General features: G+C 37.7%; 1 protein-coding gene across 2 annotated transcripts; it reads left to right on the top strand.

Annotated features, from left to right (window-relative positions):
• The first annotated feature begins 656 nt into the window (after positions 1–656).
• KLKB1 (kallikrein B1) lies at positions 657–27,476 on the top strand. 2 transcript variants are annotated; one of them, XM_026697798.2, is made up of 15 exons: positions 657–821; positions 1,882–1,940; positions 4,919–5,078; positions 5,349–5,452; positions 5,716–5,875; positions 7,289–7,398; positions 7,930–8,089; positions 11,539–11,648; positions 11,752–11,911; positions 12,032–12,147; positions 15,998–16,172; positions 17,948–18,123; positions 19,413–19,508; positions 23,580–23,719; positions 25,776–27,476. In XM_026697798.2, exons 2-15 carry the CDS (start codon positions 1,883–1,885, stop codon positions 25,935–25,937), a joined length of 1,887 nt encoding a protein of 628 aa, XP_026553583.1. In that variant the 5' UTR covers positions 657–821; position 1,882; the 3' UTR covers positions 25,938–27,476. The 2 variants fall into 2 exon arrangements, with proteins under 2 accessions (XP_026553583.1, XP_087792397.1); XM_087936271.1 differs by lacking the exons at positions 15,998–16,172; positions 17,948–18,123; positions 19,413–19,508.

The following is a 27,476-nucleotide window of genomic DNA, read 5'->3' as shown; positions in this document are numbered from 1 at the left end:
ATCATTTCATTTAGGTACTTTTATTATCAGTGACCACATTTTCATCAAAATTTTTGTAACTCTTTTATTTCTGGATTGACTTTCTTTAGTTTATTATTATTGGCTATGGTTTCATCAAAATGTGAAATACACACACACACACACACACACACACAAAGAGTGGAAAGAAGTATATTGATTATACAGATATAATTAGATAGCAAAATATCTATTTGCCTTTCTGTTCTCCTTTTATCTTTTTCCCCATCTATCCATGGGTGTCCAGGGAGTCAAAAAAGCAAAGATGGTGGCCATAGCTATGCAAAGCCCCATTTTTTAACATGCATCATAATGATGCATAGCTTCTATAATGCATTCTCAATATAGATTTCCCTCTCCCCTTCCTTCCTTCCTTCCTTCCTTCCTTCCTTCCTTCCTTCCTTCCTTCCTTCCTTCCTTCCTTCCATCCATCCATCCTTCCTTCCTTCCTTGCTACCTACCTACCTACCTACCTACCTACCTACCTACCTACCTTTCTGATGCTAAACTGTGGAGAGCAAATCTCTCTCAGTGCTGGTATTTATTGAATCCAACTATATACTTTTCCCCTCAAAGGGTGAAACAATGTTTATTGTGCAAGATTTTTTTAAAAAATAAACATTAGGCTAAACATTGACAGAGGGGCTGGTATTACGTGCACAATTGAAACTAGTCTGTTTTTTCTCATTTCTTTTGAATACAGTTTTTTCCCCTTTTCCTTCTTTTCCTCATATATTTTTTGGCAAAGAATATAAGCACTTGTTTACAGAGAAAAGTTACAACCAGTAGAACCACTGCTCCAGGTAATGGAATTCTATTCAAAAGGGATGGCTTTCTAATATTACAGAAAACTGATTTTACTGCAGGAGCTAAATTTGACATTGTTTGCAGCCAATCATTTAACAATAATACCTTTTAGCAATGTAATAATTAAAAACACCAGAATTGTTTATAGATAGCTGCATTTTAAAATCATTATTCTTACATATTAATGTTTTTTTTCTAAATAATTACAAAGATGATCTGGAATAATTTGAAAATGTTTTTTTTAAAGATGCAGACAATCTTCTTTTTTTTACTCTTATAGAAAATGTTTCTAATAATCTTATATAACTGTTCCTAAATATAAAGAGCTCTGAAACTGTAGGTTTCAGTATAGATCTTACAGGATTAAAAACATTAAAAAACAACAAGTTTTGCTTTAAAAAACTTTTATTCAAATAACAATAAAACATTCATTTTTCACTGAAAACGAATGTCTTATAACAGTGGTGTCAAATTCTATTTCATTGAGGGCCACATCAGGGTTGTATTTGACCTGGGCACCTGGGGGGCCTGGGGTGTATGGCAAGGGTAGGCATGGCAGTTCGACATCACTCATTGAGGTTCTGTTTTTGGCTGCATGCGGCCTGCCTGGATTTCATTTTTGCTGACAGAGGGTTTCAGGAGGCCGTTCAGCCGAAAACAGAGCCTGGGAGGGCCGTGTGCAGCCCTCCTGACTCCATTTTCGCTGGCAGAGGCACCATAGTCAATCCTATGCTGTTTCCAGGGTAGGCCGTGGACCCGATCTATGCACCCTTGAGTTTGACACCTTATAAACAGTAAATTCAGTGTTTGTGAATCTGAGTAGTAATATACTCTTGATATACAACCCTCCTATAGATTATGATGCAATACAGTTCTTTGTTCAAATCTATATTATGATTCATAGACATGTATAATAAGTGGCTGCAGGTAAAACTGAACCAAATTGACTTTGGCATGAACATATGTAAAACTAAAACTCAATGTAGAATCATTCAAAAACCGGCAGCTACACACTAAAATGAAATTAAAATATATTGTTGCATTTTTTTCTTTTAGGATGTTTTGGATCTTTCAAACACTTTATTTCATTGCATTGTTTTCTTCTGTATGTAATGGTAAGTACCATACACAGGGCCATCAATGTGCACTATCTATATAGTATAAACCAGGGGACTCCAATACCCAGGCTGCAGCCCACTAATGGTCTATGGCCTGTTTGGAACTGGACTGCGTGAGTAGCTGGCCAGTGCACATGCAGGCCAGTTCCCCTCTCCCCACTTTACTGGTCCACCAAACCATAAAGATTGGGGACCGTTGGTATAACTTACTATAAAAAATAGGATATTTCAAGACCTGTACCTTAAATGCTTACAGAATTGTGTGTTCAGAGGGACTTTTCAGAAGTAGCATCATTTTCAATTATTAATTTTTTTTTGTGTGAAAAGTGATAAGTTTTTGTGACCTGCAGCTCACTTCATGCATCTTCATACATCTATGGTAGACAACTTCTTGTAGATGAAGTACTGAATGTACTTATTGCTTGGCTGAAATGTTCAATTGAATTCAAAGAACCAAATAGCCTTTGCCAGTTCTCCTTATTACATTTTCAATACCTTGTTCCATTAGAGAATATTTTTTTAAAAAAGAAATAGAATGAGAGTTGAAGGGTAATAAAAGTCCTACCATAATAAGGCATAATTGACTGATTTTAATCCTAAATTGGGGCATTCCCTATTATTTTGTTGATAATCTTACTCATTGATTGCAAAATCTTTCCCTACACCTCTACAGGGGAGAAAATTAATGCTTATTATTTCATTCTTGGGTCACCTAGAATTGATCTAAATATACTAGAAATAATAAGGCTAGTGGCTACTTACAAGATTTAACCAAGGACTATGGCCAGGGGCCTCTTTCTTTAGCATTTCTATTTTATTCAGGTGCAAATATCCTTAGAGACAGGATCAATAATTTTTGAATTTAATATTTTTCATGAATTTAGTACTTGTAGGAAGTTATGAAAAACATGAAAAGTAATAATCAAGAGAAAGTTCAGCTCCACAGTGCCTTTTCTAATACATGACTGTGTCGATGATTTATGTCTCTTTATTGATAAATCATAATTAGAAAAATATTCCAATCCAGCATTTATCCAATCCAGGATAAAATGAAAAAGAATGCATTTGAAACTAGTTGTTGTATTTTCTAATTTGCAAACTTTTCAAATAATTAGAGTTAAGTTAAAATTTAATGATGTAACAGGGACAGGCAGTAAAATTTTACTGTAAAAAAAATTAAAATACATTTTAAAAGTAAAATAAATGCATTTCTTATTCATTTTGGAAGTGCTATAGTGTTTTGAATTTTGATGTGAAAAAAAATCATTTGAATTTGCCTGTACAACAATAATGTTCTATATTTGATAGTAACTTTAAAAAATACTAAAAAAATTGAAAGAAGTGAGAAAATAGAGATGCACGGAAAATACTTCTGTTTCAGCTAAGGAACTTGCAGCCAAACAAGAAATTTTGTTTAGTATAAGGAGAAGAGTTTTTAAAAAGGAAAGGTTGCTTCCTACATTCTGAATTAGCACCCTGGCATAGAATTTTTGCCAAAAATTTGGATATATGAATAACATATTAAGTCTTCAAATAATTTATTTATTATTTATTTGATTTGTCAATCGCTTACAAAATAATAGGTATAAGTATAAGAATACAGAGTAAAGAATACAGAAAATAGGTACGATTAAATGGGGACAAGAGGACAGGGATGGGAGGCATGATGGTGTACTTATGCATGCCCCTTATAGACCTCTTAGGAATGGCGTGAGGTCAATAGTGGATACTTTGAGGTTAAAGGATTGGGGGTTTGAGGATGTAACTACAGAGTCAGGTAGTGCATTCCAGGCATTGACTACTCTGTTGCTGAAGTCATATTTCTGCAATCAAGTTTGGAGCAGTTAACATTGAGTTTGTATCTGTTGTGTGTTCTTGTATTGTTGCAGAAGTAATCATTGACTGGTAGGACATTGTAGCGGATAATTTTGTGTACGCTTAAGTCCAACTGTAGGCAGCAAAGTTCAAGATTATCCAAGCCCAAAATTTCAAGTCTGGTGGTGTAGGGTATTCTGTCGCAAGCAGAGGAGTGTAGTACTCTTCTCATGAAATACTTCTGGACTTTCTCAATTGTATTACTGTCTGATATACAGTGCAAATTCCAAACAGATGAGCTGTATTCGAATATTGGTCTAGCAAAGGTTTTGTATGCCCTAGTTAGCAATTCAATATTTCCAGAGGAGAAACTTCATAAGATTAGATTTACAACTCTTAATGCCTTTTTGGCAATGCTGTTACAGTGAGCACTGGCACTTAGGTCATTAGATATGAGTACTCCGAGATCCTTGACAGAATGAGGGTCATCAACGAGGTCATATCTGCATAGTTTGTATTGTGAATTGATTTTTTTTACCAATGTGTAGGACAGAGCATTTGTTGGTCGAGATTTGGAGTTGCCAATTGTTTGACCATTCAGACAGATAATCAAGGTCACTTTGAAAAGCAGTAGCATTGTCCATGGTGTTGAATAGTTTTACATCATCCGCGAAGAGGATTCTTTAAAAATTTAAATAATCTCTAAATCTGTCCATGCCCTTTGGTGACAGTTCTTGCACTATATACTGCATCAAGAATTAGTTAGCCACATTTTAGTCAGTCTCGTTTTTTATAAGATTAGCTTATGGTTCTCTAAGCTGTGGAAACTCAAAAGATTTGGTTAAAGCAAAACCGTGGTTAAATTAACCTGGGGCAAGCACATCCATAGTCAGCTTCCTTTAAATCTACAGTTAAGCCAAGACACTCGCCAACATTTTTATGGTATTTATTAATTAATCAAATGTATGTGGCCACTTATCTCAGAGAAAGTGACTCTGGCTGACATACAGTATGAGTTCTAAGTAGAAAAGGTACTCACTCTGTACAAGATATTTGAATTTCTGCATAGGATTCCAGTGCCTTCCAGCGTTAACTAAACTTAGGTCTTCTGACTTCACGGCCCAGTTAACACTCGGCATCTTTTTTTTTTTCTGCCTCAGAATGTATGTCTGAGATGTACAGACACACATATATCGAAGGAGGAGACATATCTAGGGTTTATACGCCAACTGCAGATTATTGTCAGAAGGTGTGCACTTATCACCCAAGATGTCTTTTGTTCTCCTACATACCTGGAAGTTGGGTAAAAACTACTGTAAGGTAATGCTAAGATTATTTGATGAATTATGTGTACATTCCTGCATGCAAGACAGGGATGTGAAAAGGCCTTTCTAAGATAAAAGAACAAATAAGGAAATGCAAAGTAGTTCTAAATAAATAATGACAAGAAAAAGACAAGAGTGGGTGGCAGTGGAAGTTACATCGTTGGGTTGGGGAGGGGGAGGGTCATATAACACCAGTAAGTAAGAAAATAAGTAAATGTAAGAAGCGCCTGTTGTATGAATAATGTATCTCACTTCCAACTATCAGGTTTTCTTGCTTTCTGAAAGAAATCGATACTCAAGAATTGCCAAAGATTCACAGGGAAGGAATAATCTCTGGTCATTCTCTGAAGCAATGCACTCAAATTACTGGTAAGACCTAATTGTTTATGAGACTTTACAAAACAATGAAAAGAACAAACGGTGCTACAAGTGACTTTATAGCAAATCTAATAATTGATCCATTTATTTCAATATTCCTTGCATCAGAAAATTTGCTAAAGGTTTAGCTGGAAGCTTGAGTTGAAACCTTTCCAGAATTTCAAGTATTGTACTCAAAGTCCTCTAGGAGAAGAGTTTTCCTTCCTAAAAATGTTGGATTTTCTTCCACATCTTTCTTTCTTTCTTTTTTCTAGCTTGCAGTAAAAAAGTCTATGAAGGACTGGATATGCAAGGGGAAAATTACAATATCACTACTGCTGACAATTATCATCACTGTCAACAGACATGCACCAATGCTAAGCACTGTTACTTTTTTACATATACCTTAGAATCATTTCACAGTGCACCCCTACGGTAAATAATAAGAATAAATAATATTCAGGATTTGTGTCATTGGACCAAAGAGAGAATACAAGTAGCTTGATCCTACAGAAGTGCTTTGATATACAGGCAGCTCATGACTTATGTCCCAAGATTTCTGTTGTTAAGTGAGACATTTGTTAAGTGAATTTTGCCCCATTTTACTTCTTGCCACAATTGTGAAGTGAATCACTGCAGTTGTTAATTTAGTAAAATGGTTGTTAAGTGAATCCATTGACTTTGCTTGTCGGAAGGTCACAAAAGGTGTTCACCTTGAAACACTGTCATAAATATCACTCAGTTGCCAAGATCTGAAGTTTGATCACCATGGACCATGGGCATGCTGCAAGAAATTTAAGTGTGAAAAATGGCTGTAAGTCACTTTTTCCATTGTAACTTTGAATGGTCACTGAACAAACTGTCGTAAGTCGAGGATTATCTCTACTACTTGCTTGTGGGAATTAACACAAAGTGCACCCTACACAAGTGAGCTTGGGATAGCTGGATCTGAAGCATCCATCAAGAAAGGCAGGGACATGCAAGATTTTCAGCTATCAAATGCAAACTCTGCCTCCATTTCAGTAGCATGTTCAGAACTGGATTTGAAATTAAGTTCATAAAATGGCAGGTTCAGATGCTCTTCTAATTGCTATACTTTGTTCTAAATTATAATATGTAATTTCTTATAAATTTTAACATTATATTCTAGCATAGCAATTTCTTTGTATTCTGTAGCACAATGAAAGATTTAAAAAGACATTGGATGTTGGAGTAATATTTTACCCAGAGCTATGGTTTAGCTTTAACTGCAGTTGAATAAGTCACAATGACTGTGGTTACAAATATTTGTGGGATGTGGGATTCAAATATTTTTACCACTGGTTCGGTGGGCGTGGCTGGGTGGGCATGCGCGCACATGCCAAACATGCACTTTGCGTAGGCACAGAGGAGTTTGCGCAGGCACAGAGGTATTCTAACTCACCTCCTGAAAGCCTGCACTCTCCCAGTTGCTTCAGCAGCTGTTGCATGGCACGTTTCTGTGCCGCGCAAAGCAGCTGCGCTTCAAATTCAGAGGATAAAGGTGAGTATGGGAGCCCGGGAAGGTGGGAGGGCCCAACAGCAGAGCGGCAGAGAGAACCGGTTTGGTGTCCGCTGCTCATCACTGCTACCAGCTTGGCAGAACCGGGCTGAACCAGTAGAATACCACCAATGGTGGTTACCCATTGCACTCAGCTATAATCATATGATTGGAATTCATACAGGCACTAAGCAAATCCAAGCAAATTGTGTATCATATAGTATCCAGGTCACAATATGTTTATAATAAAACACATGAGTCTGCACGCTTAGCCTGATGTCATTGAGCTAATGTTTGCATTAAATAGCATATTTTCTTTTCTTATCCAGTAAGAAATGCTACTTGAAATATAGCAGCACAGGAACCCCAACTCATATAAGGCAGCTTAGGGATGTTGTCTCTGGATTTTCATTGAAACCATGCCAACTTGCCCAAACAGGTAAGTTGCTTTATCATAAGAGGAAATAGCATGGCAATAGAGTATATCCTAGCCTGCTTCAAGACATGTTGTGTAAATATGTGTCATACCAGGCACTTTTCCAATTTGGCACCCTCCAGATTTGTTGGGACTGGCTGAACATTTTTGCAACTGCAATTCCAGGATATCTGATGGACTACACTGGGTATTTGCCTGAAAGAGCGAGTTCCCAGCCCTACAAGGTCTATAGCAAGACCCTATAGGCAATTACAAGGTTATGCATTTATGGTGAGATTAGTCCAGTAGACCAACATTATATATTGTAGCTTTCCTAGTATGGCATCCTTTAGATGTACAGGGACTGCAACTCTTCCAAAGTGTCTACACATCTGGGAACATCAAGTTGAGATAGATTATTCTATGCACTCAAATGTTTTCTGTCATGATTCTCATACATTCTGGCAGAATCTGAAATCTCTCAATCCATATGTTTTTTGATATTTTGATGACCGCATGGACTACTATGACTTTGCCAATTTATTTTCTGTGCAGATTGTCAAATGGACCTTTTTCAACATTTTGCATTTTCTGGAATTACTGTTGCAAAGGTTTTGACCCCTGATAAATTTACATGTAGAACAGTTTGTACCTACCGTCCAAACTGCTTATTCTTTACATTTTTCAGCAGTGAATGGGAAATAAAAAGCCAGAGGTGAGTATAGTTTGATAACCTGATGTCATGACAACTTTCAGAAGATTCAGTATTCACTCTATTACCTTCTATGGTTCTGAGACATGAGATACCTTGCAGCAGGTATTTCTGCCCATCTGATCAAAATTTAGCAACCTCACACAAATTTCTTTTCGCAGACATTATAATTTCGCAAAGCTTTCTGGCTCTTAGCTTACATTATAAATGTACAAGAATAAAATCAAGATGTTCACCTGGGAAAAAAAAGAATATACACATATATTTTTATTTTTTATTTTTATTTATTTATTTTATTTTGTCAAAGATAACAGGTATAAATATAAGCATGCTTATGAATACATGAAATGGATACATATAAGAAAAAAAGAAACAATAGGACAGGGATGGTAGGCATGTTGGTGCGCTTATGCATGCCCCCTACAGACCTCTTAGGAAAGGGGTGAGGTCAATAGTAGACAATTTAAGGTTAAAGTTTTTGGAGTTTGGGGAAGAAGCTACGGAGTCAAGTAGAGTATTCCAGACATTGACACTCTATTGCTGAAGTCGTATTTCCTGCAATCAAGTTTGGTGCGGTTTACCTTGAGTTTTTATCTATTGTGTGTTCTTATATTGTTATAGTTGAAGCTGAACTATTCATTGACAGGTAGGACATTGCAATATATAATTTTATGTACTATACTTAGATTGGACTGAAGGCGGCGTAGTTCTAGGTTTTCTAGGTCTAGAATTTCAAGTCTGGTGGCATAAGGTATTCTGCAACGAGTAGAGGAGTGGAGAACTCTTCTTGTGAAATATTTCTGGACTTTCTCAACTGTATTAATATCAGATACGTAATGCGGGTTCCAGACTGATGAGCTATATTCAAATATTGGTCTAGCAAATGTTTTGTATGCTCTATTTAGTAGTGTGATATTACTGGAGAAAAAGCTGTGCAGGATTAGGTTAACAATGCCTTTTTGGCTATGTAGTTACAGTGGGCTCTAGCACTTACATCATTTGAGATGAGTACTCCAAGATTCTTCACAGAGTTTGGATCATCAACAAGGTCCTGACTATTCAGCTTGTATTTTATTTTCTGATTTTTTTTTTGCCAATATGTAAGACAGATAATTTATTTGTTGAGATTTGAAGTTGTCATTTGTTGTCACTATTGTCACCCTCCCAATTTTGACCATTTGTTGTCTGTTTGACAGGAATGCTTCTATCCAGTTATGTAGTTGTCCAGAGATACCATAAGATTTTAGTTTTAGGAGTAGTTTGTCGTGTACCACTGAATCAAAGGCTTTACAGAAGTCTATGTAGATTGCGTCTATTGCTTTGCCCTGATCGAGTTGTGTAGTCCATATGTTTTTGCAGTGTAAAAGTTGCAGATTGCAGGATAGTTTTTTCCTGAAACCAAATTGTTTATTGGAGAGTAGGTTGTTTGTCTCTAAATGGAGGATAATGGATTGGTTAACAATCGATTCCATGACTTTACAGGTGACGCAGCATAAGGAGATTGGTCTGTAATTTTCAACTAGGCTGGGGTCTCCCTTTTTAAAGATGGGGACGACCATGGCCAATGACCATAGGTTTGGCAAGGAGCTGCTCCTGAAAGATTTTTCAAAGATTATGCTTAGAGGTTCGGCTATGGCAGTGGATAGCCTTTTTAAGAAGTAGGCACATATTCCATTTGGTCCAATAGATAGAGATGGTTTTAGATTGCATAGTGCTTTTTCAACATTGTCTTCTGTAAAATTGATATGTATTAGGTCATTGTAGTTGTCTGTGGTTCAACTAGGAAATACTGGGCATGATCCATTGCTGTTTACAAATACTGAGCCAAAGAATGTGTTAAAGAGGTTGGTTTTAATGGTGTCATTGTTGCAGTCTTTACCATTAGGTCCTTTCAGGGATGGGATGGACCTTGATATACACTAACACATATGAAAATAAAACAAAATGAGAAACTAAAGAAAGCTGGGGAAAACAGCACCCATGTTGGGTGTTGTTTTCCTACAGAAAGTCTTCCTACAGAATTAAATGAATATCAACAGGCTGGTAAGAGGACAGTTCTTTGAGGACATGAGTACAGGGTAGGAAAATGGTTAGATTCCCAGTTAACCATTGTTCTCAATTTTTTATCAGCTTAAGTCAATTGCAACACTTTGAAAAGGTCATGAATAGATTTTAACGTTCACCCTAATGCACTAATTGCAATTCCAGAACTTTGTTTAGAAGTACTGCGTTCAACACCAAAACAGTTTACCCAACTAGGATTCAATTTTGCTGGTTCATATTCAGTTGGCCTGCAGGCACACAGGGACTAAGCATGCTCATTGCTCATGTTATCTGCTGGTGACACAGATTCATCCTTGCTAATCATAAGTATATAGGTAAAAGATACAGAACTTAAGTACTGTGTGTATTATTTTGTTCTTAATAGGATTTCTCCTGAATCCAGTGCAAACCATGACTTCTAGGATTAAAAAAATGAACATAAAGAGACTCAGAAGCATTAGTAATCTATGAAAAGTTGTGGAGAGATAAGAAAGGAATGGAAGAAAACAGAGATTCAAAAAGTAAAAAAAAATGTTATAGCTAGCTGGCAAGTCAGTTGTCAGGTTAACCCATAAATGGCATGTAAGCTTAGATGGAGAGAGATCTGGGAAGATGTATTTTATATTCAGTGGCGCAGTAGTTAGTTCAGTACTGCAAACTACTTCTGCTAACAACCAGCTGTCTGCAATTTGGCAGATCGAATCCCACCAGGCTCAAGGTTGACTCAGCCTTCCATCCTTCTGAGGTGGGTAAAATGAGGATCCAGATTGTTGGGGGCAATATGCTGATTCCATAAACCGCTTAGAGCAGGCTAGAGGCTATAAAGCACTATAAAGCAGGATATAAGTCTAAGTACTATTGCTATATAACCAGGGGTGGGATTCTACCAGTTCTGTCCGGTTCTGTAGAACCAGTAGCTCTGAAGAGCAGCAGACATAGAACCGGTTCTATGTCTGTTGCTGTTTTGGCCCACCCGCCTGCCCGGGCTCTTACCTGACCTTTATTTCCTGCTTTTTCAACCTCAGCTGCCATGCGAGGCACAGCTGTGGTTGAAAAAGCAGGAAAAAAGTGCTTTTACAAACGCTGCTTCCCTGCACGCAGCGCTGCTCAGCTGTCCAGGCAGCAAGCTGACAAAGATTTACACGTGTGCGCAGCATGCAGGGAAGCACATCATAAATCACTGAACCGGTAGTTAACCCTGTCTGATCCCACCCCTGTACATAACTTGAAAAAAAACTCCACTTTCATTGACCTTTGTGGCCAGAAAATGTCTATTACATTTTCCAAGGTTCTGTATTTATATCAAATTTCTATTACAGATACCTCCTTGAAATCTGTGTTCTTGCCCAGCTATGTGGGGCTTGAAACAGTCAAATATTAACCATGATTATTTGGTGTTTTTGCTTTAGATATACCTGTCTGATGATGACTTCAAGAAGTGAAAAACCAGAGAAAATTACAAAAAGAGAAAATGTTATATCAGGATTCAGTCTCCTGAACTGCCGAAGAGCTGAACCTGGTAATGCTAAGATGATTCAAAATGCTTCTAATTAAAGTAAAATTGCATGACCAGTTTTTGGCCTGTAATTTGTCTCTTCACAATATTTACCAAATGATTGCAGCGTGCCATTCCCAGACCTACCCTGAATTAAGCTTCCATGGGACAGAATTGAGTGTGGAATATGTCAGTGGGCACCAGGCTTGCCAACAACTTTGTACAATGACCCTTCGCTGCCAATTTTTTACTTATGTTTTCCGTAAAATGCAATGCAACCAACAAGGGTATGTGCTTTTGTTTCATTTACAAAATAACCCTAATGTGAATTTTTCTATGCTCCCTTTTGAAAAAAAAAATACTTTTTTTTTCATAGAATGATATTGCTTCTTTTATTTCTTGTATAGCAAATGTAAATGCTACTTAAGAATGTCGGCCAATGGGTCCCCAGATAATATTGAGGCTGAGAAGGAAATAGTTTCAGGCTATTCTTTAAGACTGTGCCAAACTAGCAAAAGCCCTGGTGAGTATCCGATTCAGTCCTCTTCTGTTGCCTTTATAGGAAAGAAAAGGAGATGTTCATTCATTCTGGGAAGACTTGTATCATCCCTAACCTGATCATTTCCAGAAATGTTGAACTAATATTCTCCCAGTCTTGTACTATCATGTCACGGAGCCCTGCAAGTATTATGGGGAAATGCAGACCTCCAACTTGAAAAATTGTTCTCAAGGATGGAAATTCTCATTTTACCAACGTTTCATAACTTGAATTTAAAATATTTAGTGACACCAAAGAAATTAAAGAAAATTATTCCCATCATTTCATTTCTGAATTTCCTTATGATTCACTATTGTGAATATTTTGGAGGCTGGCCACTGATGCCAAATATACATTTAATTTTGTTTCTTGTGATTTGACATTTCATGTCTTTGATTGTTTAGTCTTTAATATCCTTAATGATTTACAAGCTGACATCAGGTTTACTTATTTGTTAGATTTTTTTTAATCTCACTTTTATTACTTTGTAAATAACTCAAGGCAGCAAACATACATAGTGTACCTTCCTCTGCCTCATTTCCCCACAACAATCCTGTGAAGTGGATCGGGTTGATAGTGATCACCAGCCCAAAACCAGCTTTCATGCTTAAGGAAGAACTAGAACTTACAGTCTCCTGATTTCTAATCTGGTGTTTTAACCACTACACCAAAGCAGCTGTCAGTGTCTTATGATTTTATTTTGTTTATTTATTTTATTATTTTAAATTTACTTATTTTATTTTAAATTACTATTCATCACCTAGTATTTTTAGTTTCTTTATTATTTGACAATAGATCATAATACTTAATAATTCATTTGTGAGTAATGGCATTTGATGTATCACTGTAACTAATAATTATAAACAAGTGTTGACATTTTAGCAGCCTGTGGAATTTCACATTTGATGGCTACTGTTGGAAGAAATGTACATTTGGGTTCAGTTCCAAGAAAGACACTGGAAACGTGGAGACTCTTGGAAAGATGGTTTAATGGTGGACAGGATCATGTTGAGGTCCTGGGCAAAAAAGAGCATATGGGTGAGAGAGGGAAGATAGCCCTGTTGGGCTTTGAACTTGCTATCTGTTCCCATGGCAAGAAATGTATCCTGATTGGTTGTCAGATTCCCATGGAGCCAAGCAGGGGTAACTTTTTAGGTTGTCTCGAGTCCCAGGTTTGGTTGAATCATGCTGAGTGATGTAATGAAGGGGCGTTGGAAATTCCTATCACCCTGGAGCTGAAGGTGTTGTATATAAGATGTCTTTTGTCTTGTAGATAAAATGGCTCAGTCTTTCTGGGGCTTTCTGGGGCTAATAAAGATAGGGACTGCTTTCCAAGAGCATGTTTCTCCTTTTCTCATCCAGGGAGGTATAACATTCTGCCTTTTAAATATTTCTTAGAATAGAAATATTAGGAGAGGGGTTTGTGTTAACTGTTAGAATATTAGGAGAGGGGTTTGTGTTAACTTTCTACAGCTACCAAAGTAGTAAAAGCAATTCAACAAGTGTATTGTACTAGTAATTTATGAATAAACACAATTTTTTAACATTCATTAGACAAAATTGAAAAACTCAGCTAATGTTGCTTTAGATCTAGATCCCAAATTGACTAATCAAATGTCAGTGCCTGTGCTCTCCATCCAATTCATATCAAGGGACCATAGAGTTTGGAAAAGGCTGTTAACTATGCCTCTGATTTTGTTCCCCTTTATGCATGGTTTAGTGTGGAGCTCTTGGGGAAGGAAATTTAACCAGCATTGCCCAAATTCCAAATCCATGTTTATCCAGATTTCCAGGACTGAGAAAAGCTGCACAAATTGTGAATTTTATACATAGAAACTATATGTTTATTGTTGATATCTAAGATAATGTAGAGATGATAGGGTCCAGGAGATCCTTGTGCCATAGATGCGTGGCCATTAAGGCAGAATACAGCCTTTTTTAAAAAAAAAAAACCCTTTGTTGCTTGTTTATATGAATAGTATATGAAGGTATTTGTTAAATTTAGCTGACAAGAAACCTCCAGTTTTCCCTGAGACCTATTTTGTGTTCAGGTTTCAGCTGAAAATGAGAAGGAATAAATTGTAGAGGTCTTCTGCAAGCAAAGTGTGTGTTTTGAGCTCAGCTCTCTGTCTGATGATAAAATACATGCCATTTGCCTTCTGTGGCAATGACTTTGTCTTGGCCTTTTCTACTGCACATTAGTGGCTATTAGATTTTGATTCTTTTCATTTGTGCAGCATTTCAGAAAAGAAGAAAAATGCATTTAATCTTAAATATACTAACTTCAGATTTCTTGATATCTTTTCTATTTTTGTTAATTCTAGTGTTTTATAAACTAGAATCTAGCTGTTCAAAATTCGTATTCCTGTTCCTAAACTTTCTAACACAGCTTTCAGCAAATAATTCTGAGCAAATAGTTATATCATAGGTCAAGCTATCTATTGATTAATGCATCAGCTGCTGTTTACTGATATGTTTTTGCTCTTCTTAATACATTTCACATAGAGCAACTTCTTTGAACTTCATTTAGGCTGAAACTTTTGAGGGCTTAGGCTCCTAATCAACCTCAAATGTTAAGATAATCTCCTGATTTAGATTATTAGACATATACTTTGAAAGAAAGAGAGAGTGAGAGTGAGAGAGAGAGAGCGCTTATATTATCATCTAAACATACAGGTCAGGGTTGAACTGTAGAGTTCTTGGTGATTTCTGAACTTGGTTATTTGCTTGCAGACATTTCGTTATCTGACTAAATAACATGATTACGATAGCACTGATGTTGCTTAATTGGATAATGAAACATTTGCAAGCAAACAACCAAGCTCAGATAGCATCAAAAGCTCTATATATTCATTTCTGCAATACTGTTGACCATAAGAACTTGTATAATTCCTAAAGCTAATGCACTCTATACCAGCGGTTGCCAACTGGTGGGCCAGGAGAAAATTTTGGTGGGCTGCAGAGAAATCTCACCCCCAGAGCAACCCCACAAAGCAATTAATCCAGGCTGCACAGAAACACAAGGCTGCGTCACCCACATGGTCCACGGGAACCCTCCCCGCCCACTCACTCCTTACCTGGCAAACTTGCCTGCTAAGTTGCTATTTTTTCTTTTTCCAACCATCAGGTGTTCTGCTGTGCCAGGAGATTTAGATAAGCTAGGAAGCAAGAAATGGTTGGATTTCTTTCTTTCTAGTTAGTCTTTAGATCTTCGGCTCTGCTTTTAAGCACAGCCGAACCTCCCGTAGGACTGAAGGTTCTATTATTCAGTGTAGACTCACGGCAAGCAAATTTGAGAGACTGAGCTAGCTGATGGCAGATAGTTAGATCACTGAATGATTCTGTGAGCAACTCAACCTGCCTGCCTGCTTTGCCTGCTTTTGGGTAAAAGTTGCTCTTTTTTAAATAAAAAATTCAATATTTATATAAATATTTATAATATTTATATACAAGCCATGCCCAGCCAGTCACATGACCACCAAGCCACACCCACAAATTAGGCCATGCCCACAGAACCGGTTAGTGGTCCCTGGGATTTAAAATTATGAGTTTGGTGGTCCCTGAGGTCCAAAAGGTTGGTGACCCCTGCTCTATACAGTTCTCCAAATGACTTCCATGAACCCCATGGCAAAAGATTGGGCTCTTTGTGTCTAATACTTATTAATAAAATTGACTAACACATTGGTCATTGTAAGTTTTAGCATTGATAAATGTTAATGGAATTTCAAATAAGTTTTTCCTTTTGTGTACCATCCATTGTGCTAGATTTGAATTCTTATAATATCGTATCAAAAACACTGAATGAAACCTGGTGTAGTGATAAAAGTCATTTTAGTCTGTGTGCAGAAACCAAAGAAACAGTCAAGGATTGTTGGAGGATCAAACTCTTCTCTTGGTGAATGGCCTTGGCAAGTCAGTTTACATACAATGCTCCCTGTTCAGATCCATCAGTGTGGTGGTTCAATCATCAGTGACCAATGGATTTTGACAGCTGCCCATTGCTTCGAAATGTGAGTGAACTATGTTCATTGTAGAAATAGAGAAATCATATAACAGGACAGCTTTTGTTACTGTTGATTAACGTGTTCTGATTAAAGACATCACTACATATGAATCCTAGGACTCCTGGTAAAGATTAGTTCAGAACTGATTAGTCCAGAACTGATATATACAAGTATTGTCTATGTGATTTAAACTGCATGATTTAAACAATTACATGAAATAATTCAGTGGTGTACTATATCATGAAATGTATTGTTCACATGTTTTATACCATAGCCCTCATGCAATTAGCTTGGCTGATTAGGCATCATATAAAACAAAGTTCAAAATATCTGGGAGGTGCTCATAGCCCTCTCATAGATTCAAAATGATGGGAACTACAGGCACACATCTGGACGGCATTAGGATAAAAAATGTGGATAAAATAATCCTTTGATCCAGAGGTGTCAAACTCAATTTCGTTATGCTTGTCCTCCAGAGGCATGGTGGGAGGGTGTGGCTGACTGGGCATAGCTGGGGAGCATGGCCCTGGGGGGGGGCATGGCCAGCTTGATGTTGTTCATGTGGAGCCACCTATGGGGGCTGGGTGGGATTGGGGAGGGAATCCAGCCACGGTTCTCCAGCAGGTGGAGTTCTCCAGCAGGCGGGAGGAAGACAGTTCAGCCTGTTGGAATGTGTTGGGCAGCTGCCTGCTCCCTCCCAGTCACGTAGGATGGAGCAGGCACATTTGGTGGCCCACATCACCTGCCTCCCCCCTGCCTCTGCCTGCTGTTAGTGCAATCTCCACTACCATGCCGGCTTCTTGGAGGGCCAGCCCAGTGGTGTCAGCGCAGAGACCCTGCTACCAGACATCTCCCCCCAGCATGTATGCATGCACGCGCGCGCGCACACACACACACACACACACACACACACAAAAGACTGGTGAGCAGGGCATGGAATGCTGATGAGGGCTCTGTGCTGATCTGCAAGCCTGGTGGCGTCCATCTGCACCACTGCTTAAGAGTGTGGCCAGCCTTAGATCCACTGCATGTGCATAAGAGGCAGTGAGCACGCAATGGCTGGCATCCTGGGTGAAAGGGAAGTGCTCAGAACCCAAGGGACGCCAGGCCCCATGAGCTTCGCTGCTTCCTGTGTGCACACTCAAGGGGCGGGGCCAAGGTGGTGCTGTGGATCTAAGGCTGGCTACAGTTCAGCCTGGATGGATGCCACCAGGTTGCAGATCAGTGCCCAGTTGTCCTGGGCTAGGCTGAGGACCTTCACTGTTTCTCGGGTGGCCCTGCAGGCCAGATCTAACCACCTCGCAGACTGGATCTGGCCCGCGGATCCTGAGCTTGGTACCCCTGCTTTGATCCGACCTAGTGAAGCTGTTCAGTTTGTAATGTTTTCATGATTGGTTAGACAATAATTTTAATGTGTAATGGGGTAGAAGATGGGGTAGAAGATGAAAGCACAAATTGTCAGAAATTAGTTGCTATGAGAATGGAAAAGAAAACAACCGAATAAGTAAAGATTCAAAATAAAGTATTTAGGAATACTTAGGAATTTGTTTAAACATTTAAATATGTTTAATCTGCATTTGAGAAATAGTTTAGAAAATGGGTGTCAAACTCACATGATGTTTTGCAGCGTTTTTCCCATTCACAGAGCTGAAGTGGGTGTGGTTTGCACATGATGCCAGCCTGCAGGCCACCAGTTTGACACTCCTGCTTTAGAATTATGAAAAACAGTCTTATTTCTATATATTTAATCTTAATTTTCCTTGTTTTTATTTTCCCTTTAGCTTTCAGTTAGCTGAACTTTGGCAGGTTTACAGTAGCATTTTGAAACAGTCTGAAATAACAAATGAAACTACTTCCTTCAAAATCCAAAAAATGATTGTTCATCCTAGATATGAATTTTCAGAGGCAGGATATGACATTGCTTTATTAAAGCTTGACAGACCTTTGAATTTCAGTGGTATGTATACATTTATTTACAAAGCCTTTAATATTATCTTAGTATTTCATACATTGCAGTTTCATAGCTTAATAATCGTCAATCGAATATGCCATCCTTGGAATCATTGTATTAAATCCAAATCTAATAAATTACCATGAAAAATGAACCTAATCAAGATGATGTTCTCCAAATCTAAATAAAGTGAGTATATTAGATGAAATATGGTCCAAGAAGGCAAAATAATCCAAGAAGACACAGTTAACTTTAAATAAGAATAAGAAAAGTGGAAACATCTTAAAAATAAGGTGATTTTTTTCAAAAAAAGATTGAAAGGAAAAGGCAAGAAGGTCAGATTTCTTTAGATAAGCCACAGTAATTGAAACTTAACTAAAACTCATTCCACAAAGAAAATATGAACCAAAAACAGCAAAACACGAATAGCATGGCATTCTAGTAGGATGCTAAAAAGATTTTGTTTCAGAAAAGGAGGCCTATCAGAATGAGAACAAAAATAAATTCATCAACAACTTATCTTACAAAGATTCTGGTTCTGATTTTTTTCATTGGATGCAGCTTAGTTGGTCCTAATACTTTTAAAGAGGGAGACAAATCCTTCCCAGCCTACTTTGTCCCTGCTGTGCATAATTCCATATGCCTTAATCAGTTTCTGTTTTCCTTTCTGAAGACAGAGTTTGAACATTTCTTTCTGGAGTGGGATCCGACAGGAATAACTACCGGTTCGGTGATTTACAAGGTTCAGTGATGCAGGGAAGCACATCGTAAATCACCAAACCTCGTAAATCACCCATTTTCCTATTCTGGGCTAAGAGACAGTGACTGGGTCAAAGCCACCCAGCTGGCTTTCATGGCTAAGGCAGGACTTGAACTCATGGTCTCTTGCTTTCTATCTTGGTACCTTAACTACTAGACTCTGGACTGGGGAGTGCCTGTCTTCAAATACCAGTTCAGGGTTAACAATGATGATACAGGGATGTGACTCCATCTTTGAATTACAACTGTCCTTTAGCATAGGGTGCTCCAACCTTGGTGACTTTAAGCTTGGTGGACTTCAACTCCCAGAATTTTCCAGCTGGCAAAGCTGGCTGGGAATTCTGGGAATTGAAGTCCACCAGGCTTAAAGTCGCCAAGGTTGGAGATCCTTGCTTTAGCATATTTTTGGCCTTTGTGAGAAACAAAACACTGGGCTAGGACTGATACAGCAAAACTGTTCCTCTATGCTTAGATGCCATATATTTTTCAACTTATCAGCATTCTATTTATCTGATTCTTTTGAAATGAATATGTAGTTTTACAGCAACCAGTATGCCTGCCCTCCCAGGAAGAAATTAATATGGAATACACCGAATGCTGGGTCACCGGATGGGGTTACACAAAAGAGAGAGGTACTGAAAAATAACCTCAAGAAACACTGACTACTTTTCTTGATGAAATATGACATGATATTAGGTTGTTATTATTATTGCTATTTGCATATGAACCATAGGAAAGGCTTTAATTTATAAGATGAATTATATCACTGAACAGTACATTACCTTTCTAAATTTCATACTAGAGTAATGTACTTATTATCAAGGAGCAATATAGGTAACAAGTGGTGGGATTCAAAATTTTTACTACCAGTTCTGTGGGCATGGCTTGGTGGGCATGACAGAGCTTGGTGGGCGTGGCTTGGTGGACGTGGCAGGGGAAGGGTACTATAAAATCTCCCTTCCCACCCCACTCCTCGGGGAAGGATACTGGAAAATCCCATTCCATCTCCACCCCACTAATCTGCTTTCCGGATCCGTTCTCCTATGTAGGGCAACAAAAGAAGACCCAGCCGATCAGCTGGGACTCGGGAAGCAGAGAATAGATGGGGGTGGGGCCAGTCAGAGGTGGTCTTTGCCGGTTCTCCAAACTACTCAAAATTTCCGCTACCTGTTCTCCAGAACTGGTCAGAACCTGCTGAATACTACCTCTGTAAAGACACCCTAAAATTGTCCTGTGCTCCTGATAACCGTTTGACATATCTGCGCAACTGACAATATTATACAGGAAGTCCTAATCTTAAAACTGTTCCTTTAGTGACAATTTAAAGTTATGATGGCACAGAACCATCCTGTCTCACAGTCTTGTAATCAAAATTCAGATGCTTGCATTGTCTCTTCTACCCTCTCCTACCTTTGTAGGGGGTTCCAAAATTGATGGAGGAGGCCGGATTTGCTTAGAAGGCAGCAAAAAGTAGCAAAATCTGAGATGACTCACTCAACAACATTGCCTAGTGATGAACATTTTAGCCCTAAGGTAGTCGAGGACTACTTAAAGAAAAGATCGGCTATTTGCATTTATTTAGGATGGCTTGTCAATTTTCAGATACTTTAACGTGTTTTAAAAATCTGGTGTAATCAGGATCAGGATCAGCACAGTACTTCCTAACAATTGCTTGCAAAAAGACGTTCAGTGGATCTTCAAATAAACAGAAAAGAGACAGCATTTTAATTTTTTTTTTTCCAGCCCACATAGCATTTCTAGTTGTACTCTTTAGCAAAGTGTTAGAGGAGTTTGCCTGACTATCTGCTGATTCTCCCCATTGAAAATAAGAGTATTGAAGACAGTGCATTCATTTTTGATGCTATTTAGCGAGGTTTTAGTTGTGTTATATGTTGATCCCAGCTATTCTTATCATCTCCCCCCATCTGATATGATAGAATCTTTAAATGAAAATAAATAGATGTCATCTCAATAGCATTGAAATCATAATTTTTAAAAATGGGAATGTAGCCAGATATTTACTCATTTAACCAGCCTTAAGGACATTATAAGACCAATGAAAAATGAAACCACGTCCTTACATATCAACATAATCTTCTGTAGATGTTGGATTTACATCCATTTCTGTTTGCTTACAACCTTCCTTTAGTCATCTCATTTAGCTTAATATTGTTGTAGCCCACAGAATTAGAGTATCTGTCTGCTCCCATTTTAGTAGCACAAATTATGATAATCTGTTTACCGTTTGGGCTACTTCCTCCAACTCCTCTGGCAGATAAGTGAAAGTATTATTTACATTGTTTAATCTGTCCAGGTAAGATGTAAGGGAGGAGGCAAAGGATCTTTTCAATGCATACACTATTTTACTTGATGCTTTCAATTTCTCGAAAACAGTAGCCACAGTTGGGACTGTCAGTAACCATTCCTCAGCCATATTTCAGCTAACATGCCCCCAGGGCACGGATGCTTCTTCTGACTCCCTATCACTCAGATTTTGTAAGGGAAAATGAAAAGCTGTTCTGGTTTATCAGACAGAAGAAATTGAGACATATAAAATTGGGTGTCTGCCATGTAGAGTATGCCTACAGCAGGCCAGCGCTTTGAAGCTATTATAAGAATGAACTTTGATAATTCACTTGAATTAACAAGGTTGTCTTGTTTTCAACTGCTTTGATGTATTAATTACTCCTAGAAACATATTTTATATCCTTTATTTCCTTCTATTATGGATACCAAATCAAGGAGAAAAGTTTGAATGACTTAAGTTTGAACGACTTGTGGAGCTCCCTATTGCTCCACAAAAAAAAGTGACAACAGAATCTTAATCTGTTCCTTAACTTATGGTCAATCAAATGTATCAGTTGAGATGTTAATTGAAATAAAGCAAAATACAAAATAACACAAAATAAATCAGGGAATTGAAATAATGCCACACAGTGCCATCTTGGGGGGAAAAAGTTCTATGGATTGTTTGTAAAGAACAAACAAGTTTCATAATTATGTTTGATTCTGGTTAGAATTAAATCTTACTTTAAACTTACAAAGTTTCCTGAGCTGAAATGTATTGGACAATTCTGATTACTTTAAAGAAGAAATATATATTTTTGATTTTCTTATCAATGGAACATTGGAAGAGAAGGAAATGTGGAAGTTTCTGGCTAGAGCAGTTAATATGAAACCATAGTTTAATCTTATGCCTGAAAACAATCAACAAGCATGACCCATGATGCAGTACACCATTCAGTTAATGAAACTGCCATTTTATCACCCCTTTATTCATGAATATTTTTTAACAATCACATGGAGTTTGCTCAAAATTAGCTTTCTCATCCAAAGGCCCACGCTAAGAGGAAAAGACAGGTAACAAGTTAAACTTAGATAAGCCATGTGGGATGACATAATCAAAGTGGGAATTAGGTGACATGAGGATGTACTTAATAACTAACCAAAGTGACTTCCAGGGTTATGCAGACATCCTCATAGTACATACTTCCACATATACTAGATTTTTTTTCCGAAGTCTATAGATAAGCAGTCTGTACCTTTCTGGGGCATTATATGTTCTTCTGTTAGATCCCTGTTTATCTCTTTAGTACATGAAACTAGGGGAGGCAATATAATTGTGCTATAAGTTATGTAAATTATATAAGTTGATTTGATCCATTAAAATTGCCAATGCAGGTAGTCCTTGACTTACAACGGTGCAGTTAGTGACCCTTCCAATGGCACTGAAAAAGGTTACTTATAGCAATAGCACTTAGACTTATATGCTGTCTTCAAGTTCTTTACAGCACTCTTTAAATGGTTTACAGAGTTAGGATATGACTTATGACAATTTTTCACACTTAAGACAGTTGCAGAATCCCCATGGTCAAGTGATCAAAATTCAGGTGCTTGTCAACTGACTCCTATTTATGACAATTGCAGTGCTCTGGGTCATGTGATCACCTTTTGCAATCTTCTGACAATGAGGAAGCCAGATTCACTTAACAACCATGTTACTAACTTAACAACTGCAGTCATTCACTTAACAAGTTGATTACAGTGTCAATCCTCCCTTTGGCAAATGCAGCAGAAGAAACTCCTGGGACATTATTTTACCAAGAATATAACTTTACTGATAGATCCATGTAGGTACAAAAGAAGCAAAGGCAGTTCTGAGGTTTTGGTGTGAAAGGTAGCATAGTTAAAATCCCAGGCTACCCTGTGTCCATTGTCCACCAGTCCAGTTCAATCATATTGTTCGGGGAAACAGTCTGCACTGCTTGAAAAGTTCCAGTCAGGTGATCTTGAAGTGATGGGATTTTCTCAGGGTGCAAACTGCTCACACAAATTCTTTACCTCCTTCCCAGCTCCCCATACATTCCAATCACCCCTCCCCCTTCATCTTTCCTCAGTATCTGTTGTCAGGTAGTGAGTAGCAGCGCATTACGAGTCAGCCTCGACATAGAGTCAAGAGCGGCAATGGACTGAAAAGTATGATAGCTAGGGGAAAAAACTCTGGTTCTCCCACCCTTTGCTTGATGTCCTAAGGAAAATTTGGCTTCATAATTAATTCAGAGCTGGGATGATGTCCAGGAGTCTCTAACTGATTCTTAGTTCACATTCACATACAATTGCTGATACCTGACGCTTGCATTATTCTTGACCTTTCCTGCACTAGCAGCAACCTTCTCTCCATTTCTCTCCTTTGTAATTTGTAGGCTCAATTGAGGACACGCTACAAAAAGTCAGAATTCCCATAATACCAAATGCAGAATGTCAGTCTCAATACCCAGACCACAGAATAACTGACAAGATGTTGTGTGCTGGCTACTCAGGGGGAGGAAAAGATGCTTGCCAGGTAAATTAATAATGTCTTTTATTTCATTCTGACTCGGTGTATCATTCTGACTCTGTGTACCCTCTCCAAGAAATATGGAAAACCTGAGTTTGATGCAGACAACATGAGTTTAATTAAAAACTGCATGGTATTTCCTTCTGACACTATTAAACCCAAGACTCCCTGAGAATAAATAAAAGATTATTGATGAGTTTGGTTGGTTTTTAAAAGAGCCTGGTTTTTATTTTTACTTTTCAAGTAGCGATATAAATATTAAATTATACCAAATGTCATCATATAACATGCAGATAATCTTTTGAAGTTGCTGCTAATAAAAGCATACAGGACTTACTCCTATACCTGTTTTTTTTTTTAAAAAAACCAAATCCTTCTGCTAATATCATTTTTTTTTGCTTTTTGTCCTTCTAAGCCCTGTAATTATGTTATTGACATTTGTCAAGTGACTTATATAAAAGGGAAAAAAACACCCTGCTACCAGATTCTGCTTAATGGTCTGTGGTCCTACTTAATAATTTGGAGAAGGTGAAAATTGCCATGGAAATCAATTGGTAGGACTAGTGCATGCATGAAAGTGGAATCAGTTCTGAAAAATTTGTATGGAAATTTCAAAGTTAAATTGTACCTGGCAAAATAGAGAGTCAGTTTGGTTTAGTGGTGAGGGCATTGGGCTAGAAACCAGGAGGATGTGAGTTCTAATCCCACCTCAGGCATGAAAGCATGAAAACATGCATGACTTTGTGCCAGTCATACTGTCTCATTCCAATGCACATCACTGAATTGTTGTGGGGAAAACAGGAAGACAAAAGGTGTATTACGTATGTTTGCCATCTTGAGTTATTTATAAAAATAATAAAGATGGGATAAAAATAAATAAATAAATATAAAGTCTCAGGCAATCCCTATATCCAGATGAGAAGAAGTACAGACACCACTCAATACAGGCAACAAAAACAATATTTTGAGTTTATTTATTAAGCATCACAAACATCACAAGTGAACTGGCAATATACAAGGCAAAAAAAACACCCCAATATACAAGGCAAGTAACAGTAGGATGAGAAAGATATGAACAGCAGGCAGGAATTTACATCATCTATATATATTTCTGTATATCAAAAAGCAAAGAAATATACTTTGTGTAATCAACATGGCAGTCCCAAAGGGAGTGGCCATTGGCTAATCTAACTTTAACCTTGTTATGTACAGTGAGTAACAGTAGCAGAAAAGAGATAGAAACTGCCATTAGATGACCTATCCCCTATTCTGTACTATTTAGAGAAATAACCTTATGGATAAGGATTGCCTAGAATTTGGTGGAATTTGAACATTTCTTTCCTTAAAACTGGCTACTATTTCTTCTCTTCCTGTCTTTTTTCTTAATCAGCTTACTTTATTAAAAAAAATCTTCAAGCTTGCAGTGATTTTCTAGGACTATAGCTCGGCTGAAAAAAGTATTACCTCTTTGTATTTAGCAGCTTTGTTCTCTCATTTCTGACAGTTGGGGAATGCTGCTAATTCTTCAGGCTTTCATCTCAGTGTAGAATCCCAGACTTTATATTAAGAATATTATTCTAGTCATCTTGTGCATTCACAAACATCAGAATACCAATCTATTTACATTTCTTCTACTGAAATACCAGATCATATGGTTAATCTGGCACATAGGCTGGAACATAGTGCAGTTACTCCATCAATAATAGCCCTAGAACGGTTCCATTGGGAACAGGTTAGGATAAGAATTAGCACTTCAAGAACAAGTGTCTAAGGCTGCTTTTTTCTCTCTACCCTTTTTTCTCTCTACTCTTTTATGGCCACGATATGCCCTGAAGATAATATTTAGCCTTGGGTTATTTTGTTTGTGTGTCTTGTTTTAAGCTAGGAACTCACTAGCATAGTTGTGATATTGATCATCTTTGCATTTGTGAAAGTCTTTTTGGTAAGGAGTACGGAAAACATATTTTTGAATAATAATGATTTATTTGAAGAATTTGTTCAGGCTTTTTTTTCACTAATCTTCTCTTATTAAGCTTATAGATATTTTTCTTTTTCTTTGCAGGGAGACTCAGGTGGTCCCTTGTCATGTAAATTTGAGAACAGGTGGTATGTAGTTGGCATCACCAGTTGGGGTGAAGGATGTGCTCGTCCAGGACAACCAGGTGTTTACACCAATGTGGCTAAATTTGTAGGCTGGATTCTGGAACAAACTTTAGAAGATTAAAACAGTTAAATCAAGCAGAGGATTCTGCATGCTACTCATTTCATGGGGGTTTGTCAAATGCCCATTTTATCTTGTTTTCACATCATTTTAAAATTTTGGAAAAAATGCACACTCATATTTAAATGTGTATATTTTAAATTTACTTTATCCGACCATTTCTGATAAATTCATCTGTCTGTCTGTCTGTCTGTCTGTCTGTCTATCTATCTATCTATCTATCTATCTATCTATCTATCTATCTATCTGTCAGAGGTGAAATGCTGCTGGTTTGGCCCAGTTCACCTGAACTGGTAGTAGACAATGCTACCAGTTCGGGTAAACTAGTAGTAAAAAAATGCTACCAGTTCAGCTGAACCAGTATTTCCAACGGTCAGCTGTGCTGCACAATTTAGATGAGCTAGAAAGCAGGAAACCATCAGATTTCTTGCTTTCTAGCTCATCTAAATCATGTGGCACAATTGATCCCCCTTCTTGCTGTTGTAATTACCTTAGAAGGCTTCATAATGCTTCTTTTTTCAGTGCCCAGATGGCTTCCCTGAGGCCCACTAGGTCAAAAATGTGGCGTAATGCTGCAAAAGAAAAAAAGAAACAAAGATTTTTGACCCCCCATCACATGACCACATAGCCACAACAAACTAGTCACATGACCACTTGGCCATTCCCCCCTAGCCAGGCCCACAGAATCAGTAGTAAAAATATTTGAATCCCACCACATACACATTCCATATAAACTGAAAAACTTTATATATATTTATGGACTATATATATGGACTATTTCTGACCAAGAGATATGAAGTTCTTAAAGAAACATCTTAGAAATGTAGTGAAAATATTAATTCTGAAGAGCCTGATATACTTATTCAATGATACAATAGAAATAATATAATGATTTTTGAACTCACAAATGTATTTTTCCTTAATGTGAATATATTTTATCTAATCAATGACTGTACTAATTGTAAGAATAATAGAAAGTATATCACAGTAGTTGGTGACACCTGAATGCTATATATCTGGTTATGGTAATATGCACATATTGATTTTGTGTAGAGCTATGCATTGGTTCCCTAAATCTAAATAGACTTGTTTGTGTGTAAACATCTTGAACAACATTTTGAAGTCAGCCCTCAAAGTGAATTGGCTTTAACTGAATTACTATAATGGCACATGAGGGAATAAGTCTGTGAAACTCTCCAACCTTGGCAACTTTAAGCCTGGCGGACTTCAACTGGTGGGAGTTGAAGTCTGCCAGGCTTAAAGTTGCCATGGTTGGAGACCCCTGTTCTAGACAATGATCTAATAAAATCTGAACGAGAAGGAGGAGTGTGAGGTGTGTGTGTGGAGAAAGCATCTCAGAAGGGACCCTTCCAATTCTGCGGAGAATAAAAGTAAGAAAGATGATATCAGTCCTTTGACAAGAAACACCAGCCATGAGTATTAATACTACCTTTATGTAATGTTACAGTAACAGAATTGTACATGTCTGGGAGTTCTCAGTTTTCAGGCACTATATTTGTCAAATAAAATCCATGAAATTTA

Source organism: Pseudonaja textilis, chromosome 6 (assembly GCF_049901715.1).
Source record: "Pseudonaja textilis isolate UNSWEBS1 chromosome 6, rPseTex1.2, whole genome shotgun sequence".
Classification (NCBI taxonomy): domain Eukaryota; kingdom Metazoa; phylum Chordata; class Lepidosauria; order Squamata; family Elapidae; genus Pseudonaja; species Pseudonaja textilis.
This window is presented reverse-complemented; position numbering and strand designations above follow the sequence as displayed.

Coding starts and splice junctions, on each gene's coding strand:
- KLKB1 (XM_026697798.2), top strand. CDS start 1,883: ATGTTTTGGATCTTTCAAACACTTTATTTCATTGCATTGTTTTCTTCT. Junction 7,399..7,929: donor ATGCCAACTTGCCCAAACAG/GTAAGTTGCTTT, acceptor TTTTCTGTGCAG/ATTGTCAAATGGACCTTTTT. Junction 18,124..19,412: donor CAGACCTTTGAATTTCAGTG/GTATGTATACAT, acceptor ATGAATATGTAG/TTTTACAGCAACCAGTATGC.